The sequence below is a fragment of the Gadus macrocephalus genome, chromosome 8, assembly GCF_031168955.1.
Source record: "Gadus macrocephalus chromosome 8, ASM3116895v1".
Taxonomy (NCBI): domain Eukaryota; kingdom Metazoa; phylum Chordata; class Actinopteri; order Gadiformes; family Gadidae; genus Gadus; species Gadus macrocephalus.
Window position 1 is genome coordinate 16,255,660 of NC_082389.1, and position 14,661 is coordinate 16,270,320.

Below are 14,661 nucleotides of genomic sequence, written 5' to 3' on the forward strand. Positions count from 1 at the left end.
TCTTGAATAAAACGTGTTGAGGAACTATTTTTAGTTTCATGATTTCCTCTTACTGATATAAAACGTTCTGTGCACTTAAAAAAAAAAGGGTGAATAAAATTCGATATTAACTCATATCTTTTAAACATTACTTTTTTCAGTGTTTGATAAAGACAGTAAAGTCAAATCAGCCCATTCATATCCAAAGGAAAATATCTCTGTGGCATTGGGCTTGGGCTAGAGTGAAGTTCCCCTATTAGATTTTCCTGCAATGAAACATTACCTGAAATTGTACTCAGCTATACTTTCATCCTCACTCTTGTTTGCTTTGCATTAGAATGAGACTGTCTCACGCATTTTCCCCGTCTAAGTTAAGGAGGTGTTGTATGGTCTACCGCACACAACAGATAAAGTGCCCATTAAAAGCATCCATGGGTCAAATGTCAAACAAACACCTTTAGATGAATACTGAAAAACAAGTAAGTCTGACTTGACCAACGCTGCTAACACGCATCCTTCACAAGGAAACAGCTAGACGCCTGTAATTTGCTCCTTTGCTCTAGCAGAATATCCTCTGCTGAAGTGTCATGTAGTTGTAAGTCATGGCTGATCCTTGCTATAATATCAAATTGTTTATGCAGTTGAGTACACTGCATAAATCACAGAATTATTACAAAGAATGTGAACACATGAGAAGTGAGAAGAAATATGCTCGGCTGGGCAAAATATCTATAGTATATCCTATTATCCCCATTGTCCCCAATGGGAAAACCTTTCATAAATGATTTGTATTGATTTATAAATTTATTCGAACATCATTCAACATGAGGATATCTGCAGTAAAAACTTAAAGATGTCTCTAGTCCAAATTAAACTGCATTTGAACTGCCTCTATTCAGTGATCAGAAACAGTTCTTTCTCTATTCAGAAGTCCTGATTGTATTCTATTTGAAGAACAACCTGTAAGTGTTCTCAGTCTGGAATGAATGATGTCTTGAACCTTCGCTTTCACTTTCCAACCGTGACGGGACATTTTGTCGGTAACTTCAAATATAACCTCACTGGGAGAACTCATAGCACATCTTAAAACCAATACCATCATCCTTGGAGCCATGATGAGAATAGACACGTGATCTGTTGTGGGCGACTGCTTGAAAACTATATAATAAGAATAAATAAATACACACACACACACACACACACACACACACACACACACACACACACACACACACACACACACACACACACACACACACACACACACACACACACACACACACACACACACACACACACACACACACACACACACACAATCATCATCAATCCTCCCCCCCTGTGGTGTACTGCCGACCTTCAGCTGAGTCTGACATTATGACCATAGACTTCTAAAGGCAGGTAATATATCTGTATAATATATACATGTGTCCACATGCATAAGGCTCTGCCATTTCAGGCTGGAGGCCTGTACGCAATTAGAATAGGAAACCCGCATTATGCTATATGGCATGGGGAAAGGTTATCGCATTTTATCATAAAAAGATAAGACCACGCTGTGAATCGTATTCAAGAACTATACTTTTATCCTGAGACACGTATAATAAAAAAAGGTTTCAAGGGAACCAGTTAAGTGACAAAGACTGTTTCCATAACAAGTACACATGGATAAAAAAATAAATGTCATTAACAATCAAATAAAACATTACAATTCTAACTAAATATACAAGGAAAACCCGCTCAAAAGCACAGGTTGAGCTGACATCTCACTACGTTTATTAATGCTACCCCTGGTTTGAAGCACAAAGATGAGGTACTTCATCATGAGCATGTGAACGAGAGCAGGAAAACAAAGCCAACCATAAACCCTCACCATTGGCATTGGACAGCGTTCTATCCAAAAGGCTCTCCAATACCTGTAGCTTTGTAATGGAACCATCAAGACCTTCAGGGCACTTTATGCAAAGCTCTGCCCTCTCTTTTGTAAATGAACGGGTTTGTTTTGAACTTGGTTTGTGAAGCCTCTGTATAATTGTGTGAGATTGTTTACAGTTCCACTCTGTGTCCAAGGTTATTTTAGGACAATTGCAATAACCAAAGAAAATGAACAGTGTTCTGGATGTAAAAACAATACAAAGAAAGTCTTTGCCTCATAGGACAGCTCATCACCAGCCCAATTTCCCGTTGGACCCTCTGGATAAAAGCAGATAAAAACAGTGGCTATTTCCCATCTTTTATCCCAGGTGGAGAATCGGCTCTCTCCTTCTTCACACCAACAGCGGCCTCTTCGTCTACCTCCCCGTTCGTAGGCGGCGCCGGTGGTCGCTTCCTCTGCCCCTTCTTCTTCCCCTCCTTCTTCACCTCTTCCTCCACCTCTTCCTCCTCCTCCTCCTTGACGCCCTTCACCTCTTTCTTCGTGGTAACCCTGCGGGGTGCTGCGAGGCGGCCTGGCGGTTCGGGTTTGGCCACCGTGAAGCTCTCGCAGACCGTCGGCCCCTCCCACTTCGGAATGTCCAATCCCAGCGCCTCCATCAGCTGTTTCATGACCTCGTCGACGTAGCCATGGATACGGAGGTTAGCGTGCTTATCCTACAAAAACAACAACACCAACACAAAAGCATTAGACAAATAGCAATCCTTATATTCAGGTATCTGCATATGAAGGCAGAATGTAGGTAAGGACACAATATTGAATCTATATGTAGTCCGTATATAGTCAGAGTAGTATTGACCAATCACGTTTGAGCAGGCTTTGGTTGCAACCAGAGGGGTATTTCATCAAAGTCGCTTAAGAAGGCGGCGCTTAGTTAATTAAGCCCAGTTAGAACTAATGCCAACTTCCGATGGAATGGCTAAAGCCATTCCATCAACCCAGTTCAGACGCGCCTTGTGCAGGTTAATTCAAACCAGGCTAACGTTATCGTGGATTACGCACGCTCACGAGATCTGTAACCAGCCCAGAACAGTGAATGTCGGATCATGGAACAAATGTCTGAAAAGGACCAAGAAGAATGTTTTCCAGCGGCGAACAAAAGCTGCTTGTGGGGTCAATGAGGAGTACAAGCATATATAACTCAGAAAGGGAATACCGTAACCATTAATAAAAACAGGGTGGCCGCTAGGCAAAATAAATTGACAGTCTTTTGAACGCATAAGTATTATTAAGCGTAACATATTTAATTTTAATATCGGCCTCGGTTTTGTGATAAGGGAGATAATTTCGAGGTAACGCGTCAGACTTGCATCGATTGTCCGGGGTTCAATCCCCACGCAATAAGTCATTTAGGAAGGATTACTGGAGAAATCAAAGAACATTTCATGCCATTCATTTCCATTTCTTTGAAGAGATAAAGCCTAGTGAATGCAGCCACAAAATTGACTGAGCATAGTAATTATCTCAACAGAAGAGGTCTCGGCAGCCTGCCGAGAAACTCACCTGATGGAATTTAAGTGGCTGACAATTTCCCATGCAGCAGCGCCTTCGTCATTGTGACAAAGGCTTCACTCTCAGTTACATTAACATTAACATTAACTGGGTTTTTGCCAGTTATATTTGGGTTCTATGGACATAAAGGGAATTACATAAAGAAACGCCAAGAATTCTATGACATACCTAGGATGCAAACTCGGGTTGCCACCAATATTTGTGAGCCAATAAATGTCCAGTGATGTTCCACACCCTCACATTTGGAGGCGGTACTGCACTAACTCAGACAAAGACAAAGACTGAAATCGGTCATGTGACCATGAACATCCAGGAAGCATATGGCATAATATGGACCTACAACAGCCCTAGAACCATTGTAATTAATTTGCCTTATTACCATGTGAGTAATAAGGACTCAGCAAGACTATGTTGTTTGGTAACATTCAAGAAGCCTTACCATGCCTAGTACTATGCAGTTTAATAACTTTGGAGCTTCCTATGCAGGTTTTGCGGAACACTTTCATATTAACTGTTGTGTCCTTAAGAGGTATGTTGCTAAGGAAGTTAGCAACTATGCTTTTGGGAAACAAACCCCAGGTGGTCGGATAAATTGCCATGGTTACTCAGCGGAGATTCCCTTAAGTCACGTTCATGGAACGGAACTCTAACTGAAATAAGCCCGGCTTTGCCTTTAGCTTGGTTGATGTAATACCCCTCTGGTAAACCGTCCGTTTGGAGAGTCATAGAGGCGGAACATATTGGCCGAGATGCAGTCTCAGACCCTCATCAAGCTTATTTTCAAGATGTCTCTCATCTTCAACTCCAGTTGAAAATGAGAGACCACTTACAAACCTGTTGAGCTCACAAATCTGAGCCATCTTTAGTTGCTGAGAGAAATGTTGAGAAATGTTACCTGCACATGTAACATTCCATTAAAGACCCTAACGGAGGTCTAGGGAGCCTTGGACTCACGTGTTTGGTGGCCTGCAGGTTGACCACCGCCAGCTGGCCGCCCTTCTTCTTGGTGAGGAGCGGCAGGTCTCCGCTGGGCTTGATCTGCAGGGAGGTGCCCAGCGTCAAGGCCAGATCCGCTTGTCTGGGTAGAGGTGGGGGCATGATTGTGTTAATACGATGTAGGCCACTGATAAGAGGCCACTACATGCCAAACCACTCTAAAGAAATAATATAACAATTTTGTTGGGTAAAATATTTATATTTAGGACCAAATCAGCTGAATCTGTACATATAAATAGATCTACGCACTTTCTCAAACAATTTTAAAATAGAATCACACATTGCAGATAAGAATGGAAAAAATTGACAACTTTTGTCTCAGTGGGCTGCAGTAATCCGGCAAGAAGTTCTAGGCATGCTAACATAATCTGTGAGTTGTAATTATATGCCTCAAATATGTACATCAACAACAACTCCTGATGCTGCGGATATTCATTTTTATTTTTAACTAAATAGACCGTTATTGTTTATTTTTTTTTGTGTTTGTCTGTTTGTAGGATTGAGGTGACTCTGTACGAGAGCTCAATTTTTTTTCTGTTTAATCCTGGAAAACGCATTAATGTATTAAATTACAACAATTAGAAAATAAATAATAATAATAATAGCATAGTCCCCCAATGTTGTGGTGGGTGGATGGCGGGTTAAAAAATAAACAGTCTAAAGAAGCTACATAGGGAGTTAAGCGGTAAGAAAATCTGCATTCATTCTCCGCTGACTACTGATAAAGACACGATAGGAAAGGCCCTGCAGCAAAAGCAATTTTATGTCAACCATTTTTTCACTGTCTCCTCATATAGCCAGCCTCTGTGCCCTTGTACCTGCTGGCAGCCTCAGCTCTGTTGAGGTCTTTGATGGGAAGGGCCTCTTCCCAGTCCAGTATGGTGCTGATCAGCTTCCCCCTATTAAAACAAGGCAGCAGTGCTCAGGCTGGTTGACTACAGCCCTCACACACGCATCAGGGACGCTCTAGGGGCCGGGGACCTCTTCAAATATCCCTTGAAATTGTTCCAGGAGATAAAGAAGAGTTTACATGCTACCTTTATATGGAATCTATTCATCAATGGCAAATTAGACATGGCCATTAAGGCTGGACAAATTATTCGTCATATTCCCTTTTCTGGCATTTCATTACCTCATCAAAGATGGAATGGTATGAGGGTAAACAGATGTTGAATAATACCCTGAATTACCCTGGCTTTGTGCCTGGCTGAGAATTACGTGGGTATTTTATCTCAGAAAGCAGGCCCTCACTGAAAGAGCCCGGTGTGGCTCAGTAGCGGTGTTTTCAGGACCTGGGTTAGACGACATTCATTCCCATACTGGGACTGGGATTGAGGGTCTGTGTCTTACCGGCAGGCACGGAGACCCCTGGAGCGGACCACGTCACAGTAGCGCCCGGTCGGCTTCAGGCCCATCACACCGATCACCTTCTCCCTCACATACTGCCTGCAAACCACAGATTGGTTTACCACAGACGTTTCACTGGGTAAAGTACATAGTATACTGCATGTAATTTTGGTGGCAGTTTTTAGCTTAAGCTTTGGTATTCTAAGCATGGGTAAGAAAAAAGGCTGTATTGAGGGTCTTTATTTAAGCACATTGTTTGTTTGTGTCTAAATATCTGGGTCACCGGCGTGTGTGTATGTGTGTGTGGGTGGGTGCGTGTGTACCTGCCACATTTCTCACAGTCTTCAACAAACATGTTTCCGTGAAGCTCCGACAAGGAATCCCTGGAACCAAAGAGGAAGAGATCCAGAAAACATGATCTTCTCTACCATTCAAGCATGCAGGTATTCAAATGGTCTTATCTAATCAACCTGGCAACATTGCAGCCAGACCCTTACTACCATACCAACGGCCAATTATTTTGCTTTCACAGGAATCCAATCCAATGAGGTGAAAAGGACCTGCTAAGTATTTTCAGACTGGGCTTGGCAAACCCAAAATCCAGATGGATTAAAAATGCACATAATTAAAATAATATTGGCCACTTTGCCAAGAGGTTTAAACCCCTGACGCAAATGTCTATAAGCTGAATTAAAACCCTCTTTAATTTGTTTCTTATTCGTGGTCCTGAGGCTCGATAGCGGAAGCAGGGGGTCTTTGTGTACATTTTGGCCTAACCCCAGTAACCACAACAATAAAAAGGTTATCTAACCGAACCACCAATGTTTTTTCTGTAGCAAACACATTTGTATTTCCTAATGATGATTTTAGAAATGTATTTAAAAATGTGTACTGTGATAGGACCAGGAATCCCTTCAGAATAAAATATATTATCCAATCAATGTTGTAAAACAATTCCTATGACAATAACTCTCTCCATTCATTAGGGCTTTACAATGTATCCATCTCTCCTGGGGATGGATTGCAGGGAGGTACAACTGTGTTTAAAAACATGTTTAGAATTCACTGTGTGGCTATCAAGCGATCATTAAAACTGTAAAACTCATAAAGTGACAGACAAAATGCTTGACGCAGGGACTACCCACTGATCATCCCACTGGCTCTCTACCTTCCGTCTCTCTCCACCTGGGCGGCTGTAGTTACCTGGGGAAGCCGGATCTCACGTGCAGCCCGTCCACGTTCTGGCTGATGAGGTACTTAAGGATGCCGGCCTTGTAGAGGCCAAGGAGGGCCATGTGCGTCAGGCTGGGCCGCGCGTCCTCGAACGTGGTATCGAACTTAGGCGTCTCGCCCTTCTCCTCCATGGTCCACACGCCCTTTGGCCCTCTGGAAGACGGCAACGCACATCAAAGCTCAATGAAGCTCGTAATCAGGACAAAAACAGATGAAAGAAACTGAAAAAAAATGAATACGGGAGAATAGTACAAAACTGCGTCAGGGAGTGCTTCTTCCCCATGTGCTGAGATGAATTATGAAACGTATGGAGTCGTGTCCGAGTTAGGTATTGATTTCATTTTTAATGAGGCAAGGCGGGCAAACCACAGGGCGAGTCAGAACTATGCTCCACATTAGAGTAGATAACCCCCATGAGAGTAGATTCTATCTGTCGCTTGTTCATTAAAATATTCAAGCAACTATAATTTAAAAGAGATCTTGGGGACATGTAGGACTGCTTAGCTGTTCAGAATCAAGTGAACAGACCAAATTACCGCCACAAAACTTTTATGTTGATACAACAGTTGTAATAAATCGGTTATTCTGCAATTTCTTAAACTCGCAATTATAGATAAATAACTGGTCCTGGGTGTCCAGGGCCTTTATATATATATATATTTTTTTTTTATGTGCTTTTCACCACAGAAGAAGAAATATATAATATAAATATATAATATTGAATGCCTGTTAAGGTCTTGTGGGAGGTATTTTCGTCAATGGCTACGATATATTGGATTTAATCCATTTCAAATAAAGACACCGCAAATAAAGACATAGTAATACATTTCAATTAAATATTAGCATGCATAACAACCAATACTTAAAACAGTTAATTAGCTTAATATTAGGCCTAATTATTTCATGCTAATATTCATATATCTGCATTCATTATAAGCTAATACTAACTACAAAACTGTGTGTAAGCATATGATGTCATGCAGATTTAGCATCAAAATGCAGATAGACAATTAATCATAAATTATTCCCATTTGGCCTTCGTCTCCGAATGTAGACCAAGGGACAAAAAACACTGAAAACTAAATTAAGTAAGGATAGTATAAAAAGAGACTGATAGTAGTCTAGATTCCAGAAAAGTATAACCAGACAAATTGTCACATATTTGAATCGACTGAAAACTGCATATACAGGTCCTTCTCAAAAAATTAGCATATTGTGATAAAGTTCATTCTTTTCCATAATGTAATGATAAAAATTAAACTTTCATATATTTTAGATTCATTGCACACCAACTGAAATATTTCAGGTCTTTTATTGTTTTAATACTGATGATTTTGGCATACAGCTCATGAAAACCCAAAATTCCTATCTCAAAAAATTAGCATATCATGAAAAGGTTCTCTAAACGAGCTATTAACCTAATCATCTGAATCAACGAATTAACTCTAAACACCTGCAAAAGATTCCTGAGGCTTTTAAAAACTCCCAGCCTGGTTCATTACTCAAAACCGCAATCATGGGTAAGACTGCCGACCTGACTGCTGTCCAGAAGGCCATCATTGACACCCTCAAGCAAGAGGGTAAGACACAGAAAGAAATTTCTGAACGAATAGGCTGTTCCCAGAGTGCCCAATCAAGGCACCTCAGTGGGAAGTCTGTGGGAAGGAAAAAGTGTGGCAGAAAACGCTGCACGACGAGAAGAGGTGACCGGACCCTGAGGAAGATTGTGGAGAAGGGCCGATTCCAGACCTTGGGGGACCTGCGGAAGCAGTGGACTGAGTCTGGAGTAGAAACATCCAGAGCCACCGTGCACAGGCGTGTGCAGGAAATGGGCTACAGGTGCCGCATTCCCCAGGTCAAGCCACTTTTGAACCAGAAACAGCGGCAGAAGCGCCTGACCTGAGCTACAGAGAAGCAGCACTGGACTGTTGCTCAGTGGTCCAAAGTACTTTTTTCGGATGAAAGCAAATTTTGCATGTCATTCGGAAATCAAAGTGCCAGAGTCTGGAGGAAGACTGGGGAGAAGGAAATGCCTGAAGTCCAGTGTCAAGTACCCACAGTCAGTGATGGTCTGGGGTGCCATGTCAGCGGCTGGTGTTGGTCCACTGTGTTTTATCAAGGGCAGGGTCAATGCAGCTAGCTACCAGGAGATTTTGGAGCACTTCATGCTTCCATCTGCTGAAAAGCTTTATGGAGATGAAGATTTCATTTTTCAGCACGACCTGGCACCTGCTCACAGTGCCAAAACCACTGGTAAATGGTTTACTGACCATGGTATTACTGTGCTCAATTGGCCTGCCAACTCTCCTGACCTGAACCCCATAGAGAATCTGTGGGATATTGTGAAGAGAAAGTTGAGAGACGCAAGACCCAACACTCTGGATGAGCTTAAGGCCGCTATCGAAGCATCCTGGGCCTCCATAAGACCTCAGCAGTGCCACAGGCTGATTGCCTCCATGCCACGCCGCATTGAAGCAGTCATTTCTGCAAAAGGATTCCCGACCAAGTATTGAGTGCATAACTGAACATAATTATTTGAAGGTTGACTTTTTTTGTATTAAAAACACTTTTCTTTTATTGGTCGGATGAAATATGCCAATTTTTTGAGATAGGAATTTTGGGTTTTCATGAGCTGTATGCCAAAATCATCAGTATTAAAACAATAAAAGACCTGAAATATTTCAGTTGGTGTGCAATGAATCTAAAATATATGAAAGTTTAATTTTTATCATTACATTATGGAAAAGAATGAACTTTATCACAATATGCTATTTTTTTTAGAAGGACCTGTATATAGTGAGCCTCTGTCACCCTCCTATGCTAATGTAGTGGTACTGCAATCATTAAAATCATATCAAAAGACACCGGAGCTCACAGAAAACAAAACATGTGCTATTTAGCTGACAGCTGGGGCTCGGTGAACAGCCTGTGAAGCAGTAAACCATCTGGACATCAGAACATGTGATGGGGGGTTTACCTGAAGTCTGCCTGTGATGCATCAGACCATCTGAATATGGGAAATGGGTTTACCTGAAGTCTGGGATACCCGAGGCGGTGCTGATGCCTGCTCCAGAGTGCACTACGAGGAACTCGCACTTCTTTATCATCTCTGTCAGGATTTCAACCTTGCCTGTCAGCTCTTCCGGACTGTCAAATTTCTTTTACCACACAGTAGACAGTGGGAGGCAGAAAATAAAAGAAACGAACAGAGCATTAAACATTGGGCAAAAGAGAGCAAGAACACACATACATAACTATAACGTTAACCGCTTTAAAACCTTTTGATTAACTTCTGAACATGCACTGTTAAATGAACATTTAAATGGGTTAATTGTGAGCCATTAAAGCTAGCTAAACAAGTCGAAGTAGTTGCAGTAGCACCAGCAAAGTGTAGTGTAGGTTACCTCGGGTAGTCCGCAGACACCTTTGTCCGCGTAAGGCGAGAGCCCCGCCGCGTAATTCACAGACATGCTCGGGAGGTTTATTATTCTCTTCTGTATTCACTACCGCTGTTTATAGTGCTTCTGTTTACAACAGCAAAGTATTCCCACCTCAAACTCGAGCAGCTATTTCTCTTGGCTTTTGAATGACGTCATTTTAAAGCGACTGTGTGTGCTTGCTTTGCTTTGTATTCAGCTGGCTCACATGCGCCGGGAGGAGGCTTGTTTTTAGATATGAGGACGGTGGTCATGTTAAAATATTGTATTTCGTGGGAGAACCGCCGGCCACACGTTTTCTGTGTCGAACACAATGAGCTTAGGTTTCTACTTTTTTGAGACGAAAAACATTTGACAATCAGTTATTACATTAGAGCCGCATCCCAGAATGTAATTGGATTTATGCACAGGCTTTTAATTTCTTATTTATCATAATTCAGTTGCAGCCTAAACCATTATCATATGAATGAAATACATTTGTGATTTTTAATATATTCCTTTATTTTTTTTAAATAGCCAAAATACACAAAAAACAAGTAAATAAAATTGACCATCCATACATATGTGTGCATATCAGTTTTGGTTATCTTCTGAAGCTGTTAACCAACTATGAAGACCACCCAAAGACCGTCTTAGTTTGATGAATAGACCTGTCCTGAGAATTGCAAAAGTCCAATTTGAGTAAATAAAAACCAAAACGATATTGCAGATGCAGAATAAACACGATGAATAAACCCACTCTAAAATGCCAATCACCTCCTTTCTCAGCATCAACCAACATTGCAGAAAAATAAGACATTAAAAACAAAATGTGGTCAGTTTCAGCATTTGTCCGCAAGCTTTGTTGACCCTGATACACCATTATTCAAACAAAAGCTTTCCTGATCAAACCCTTTCCCTAGTGAATCCATTTACTTACGCACATTATTCTAAGACATTAAGAGGGAATAACAGGATAACCAAAAAGGTGACAAAAATTAAGCTCATGAGAAAAAGTGGACATTAACAGCAAACAAAAAGCAATCAATGGTTTTCAGGCCTCTTTCAAATGGCTTCTCCGGGCTTCGTACAGAAGACCACTCCGATGGACGATCAGAGATTAAGTCCCTGGTATGCTGGGCAACTACAGAATTAAAGATCCTTTGAATAACAAAACCCCACGCTAATTAAAAACCAAAAATATATCATAAAGAGGATGACTATGGAATTCTATTACGAACAATAAAAAGTATGCAAATAATAATCTGAGCGTGGGTCAATCGTCCAACTGAAAATAATAATGAGCCGTCAGGATGGGTTGTGGCAAAACACTCTTCAAAGTGTTTGGAAAAAGTAATCATCACAACCTTGACCCCCCTCACTAGAGAAGAGTAGAGACGGACCCTCATCTTAGAAAAGTGAGGGATTGAAGCAGTTTACAGTGCATCACTCCAAACATAGGGGCTACAAAAACAAAAAGACGATTGAAGTCGTGCCTCTTTTGTAAGTCACAGTGGCCAACTGTGACTTATGCCATATGCAGACAGCAGTGCAAGGCCCAGTAGCAAGTAGGAGAGATAGAGACTGGAAGAAAGGAGGCAGACTGGACCAGATTATTATATGCACCAGTGCAGAGCATGGGAGATTTTGATAAGGATTTGCATTAACAAAAATAAATATTTAGAGATTTAAATGAAACCATAGACTAAACCCCTGTATTTTTTGGGAGATGGATGTTGCCGATCAAGATATAAGTGACTTTTAAATTGGTTGCAATATTGCCAGGACCGGTTTAAACAGAGGCCTTGTGCTGGTACAATTCTTAACAGATCAGGCCCACCCCTCTATCATGAAGTAAACTCTGGTCTCTACAAAAAAAACAACAACATGAGACACTAGTAAAACAGATTTCATGATGGGGGTTCAAAATCAGTCTTGGTTTTATACCCATTTCTAGCAAGGAGCAGGGGGGCAGGAGTTAAGCTTGACGGGGAAGGAGGGGAGGGGTGGGAGGAGACCAAGCACGTCATGACTCCTCGTTGCCTGAGTCGTCTTCGTCATAGCAGCAGTCATCGTCCTCGTCCTCCAGGTCCTCGTCGTCATAGTAATCGTCGTAGAAGAGGTCAGAGCCTTCGTCAGCAGGGGGGGCGCGCGTGCGGACACAGTATTCCGCCAGAGTGGTGGGCACCTTCACGCCGTCTCTCTCCGCCTCAGCCTTGGTCGCCAACACCTGTTTTCTGAGGCGTGAAAAAAACATTATAAAAAATGGCAGATCCATTCACCTGCCACGCCATGACCGTCCTGTTGAGGTAGGTTCGTCAAGGGACACACCAAATATTTTTGTGTCATTTTGAAAACTACCATATTGTACATCTCTCAATGTGCACTGGTGGTAGACATTAGGGCATTGTTTTACCTGATGATCTCTGCGTATTCCCGGTCCTTGCCCTTGCTGTCCCTCCATTTACGGTACATGACGGAGGCGTCCACGTTGGCAGGAGAGAATGTGTTGGGCTCATTCAGCAGTGAAATCACACTCAACAAAATGGTTCTGAGGACACAAGACGATCACAAGTGAGTTCAATAGCAGTTGGTGTATTGTAACCAGGAGAGAGCAGAATGACGCCCCTACCTGACGTTTTGGGTTGGGTTCCATCTCTCAGAGGGCAGCTCCCCACTCTGAGGATCGTCTATTGGAGGGTGAAGGATGGAGATACACACATCTCCATTCTACAAGGGAAGGAGATTGCACCAAACCACTGTTAATAATGGCCAATGCACTTTATTAACTAGCACACTATAATAGTAATCATTCCCCTGTTGATAAAAGCCCAAAACCTATATTATACGTTATAATAATTATTATAAAAAACTAAAAGCATGACACATCGGCTTACCTCATAGATGTTAGGATGCCACATCTTTGTAAGAAACCGGAAAGCAGGTGGGGAATAGGGATAGTCAATTGGGAACTTGAGCCGAGCCTGGAAAAGCAAAAACAAATTCAAACATGTAATAAACACAGCGAGAAGCAAAAGCAAGAACAATTACAGTTAAGTGGATAGATGCTCAACGTCAACCTACCTTAAAATAGCCGCCTTCATAGTGTGTATTGGGAGGTCCAAAAATAGCAACTTCCCAGTTGTACAGGTCTGCCTCGTCTACTAGTGTGATTCTAAATCCCTCGACAGGCTCTTCCTGAAGACTTTTCATTTCCAGCATGAGGGCTTTTTGAGAGCTGGCTACATGTGTAGGAGCGTGTTGTGCCATCACTGTACGATTAACCTGATGACGAAATTATATGCTCGAGTAAAACCCTATGTGGCAACCGAGAAAACACGTCCTTTGTTTACAAGAGCCCGACTCTGAACAGGCCAAACCTAACCAGCTGCGCTTGTGAAAATCAAACGCCCTTTTCACAAATATGAACACCAATCACGACAAATATCAAACAATTAAATCGTCACCAAGGGACCAAACCATTTTGACTGAATCGTGGACCAGCAGTACTAGACCACCGACCTGGAAAGACAGCTGCGGATAAGCTTTAAATCTAACGATAGCGTCTGGCTAATGGGAGCTAACAAGCTCTCCCGTGTCGCCCAACTGAACCCGAGGGTCCAATATTTGCAAACTTGCTTTCGGAATGACGTTCTAACCAGCAAAATCACTATAACTGTATTTTGACTCAGAATCAAAGTGATGAACCAAATTGTTGAGGTGAAAAATAAATGCTGTCCGACCAACAACTGGGTGAATGAAGAATGTTTCTGAAAGGAATCCCCTTTCCCTTCAAAACAGTCCACGGAATGCATTGCATGCCGGGAATTGGAGTTAAATTGTACAAAACAATCATATACCTATTTTTCCACAATCTCTAAAGTTAATTATAATAACATAACATTGAGATGTACGTAAATCAGGCGTATTTTTTAACTTTTTAACGTCCATAAATATTTATTTCAAATGTAAGTTAATGCATAATGTGAGGTTTTAGAACTACATTTGCTACTTCCTGTCATTATGACAACGAAATGTTGTTTGTTTCTAAAAAAGCAGTTTTAAAACCACCTTTTAAAACGAAGTCTACCGATTTGAAAGTAATAACATGCACATCTTAATTAGATGGGCTTCGCTCATAACCGATTAGCACAAATAATTATCAAATAAAATGTAACTCTTTGCTTTTTGATGACGCATATATTGCGCGACTACTATGCGAAAGTCCCCATGATAACTTTTCCA

At 41.6% G+C, this 14,661-nt stretch overlaps 2 protein-coding genes across 3 annotated transcripts; both read right to left on the reverse strand.

Moving 5' to 3' along the window:
* Nucleotides 1-1,150: 1,150 nt before the first annotated feature.
* On the reverse strand, nt 1,151-10,611 carry sirt6 (sirtuin 6). 2 transcript variants are annotated; one of them, XM_060059511.1, is made up of 8 exons: nt 10,405-10,610; nt 10,031-10,158; nt 6,971-7,153; nt 6,091-6,150; nt 5,771-5,866; nt 5,239-5,319; nt 4,379-4,502; nt 1,151-2,568 (listed from the first exon to the last, which is right to left on the reverse strand). In XM_060059511.1, exons 1-8 carry the CDS (start codon nt 10,468-10,470, stop codon nt 2,200-2,202), a joined length of 1,107 nt encoding a protein of 368 aa, XP_059915494.1. In that variant the 5' UTR covers nt 10,471-10,610; the 3' UTR covers nt 1,151-2,199. The 2 variants fall into 2 exon arrangements, with proteins under 2 accessions (XP_059915494.1, XP_059915495.1); XM_060059512.1 differs by having other exon boundaries at nt 2,383-2,568; nt 4,379-4,462; nt 10,405-10,611.
* Nucleotides 10,612-10,913: 302 nt separating this feature from the next.
* On the reverse strand, nt 10,914-14,221 carry LOC132463384 (ubiquitin-conjugating enzyme E2 R1). The gene is made up of 5 exons (XM_060059517.1): nt 13,501-14,221; nt 13,314-13,400; nt 13,049-13,146; nt 12,833-12,967; nt 10,914-12,653 (listed from the first exon to the last, which is right to left on the reverse strand). Exons 1-5 carry the CDS (start codon nt 13,684-13,686, stop codon nt 12,443-12,445), a joined length of 717 nt encoding a protein of 238 aa, XP_059915500.1. The 5' UTR covers nt 13,687-14,221; the 3' UTR covers nt 10,914-12,442.
* Between the last annotated feature and the right edge of the window lie 440 nt (nt 14,222-14,661).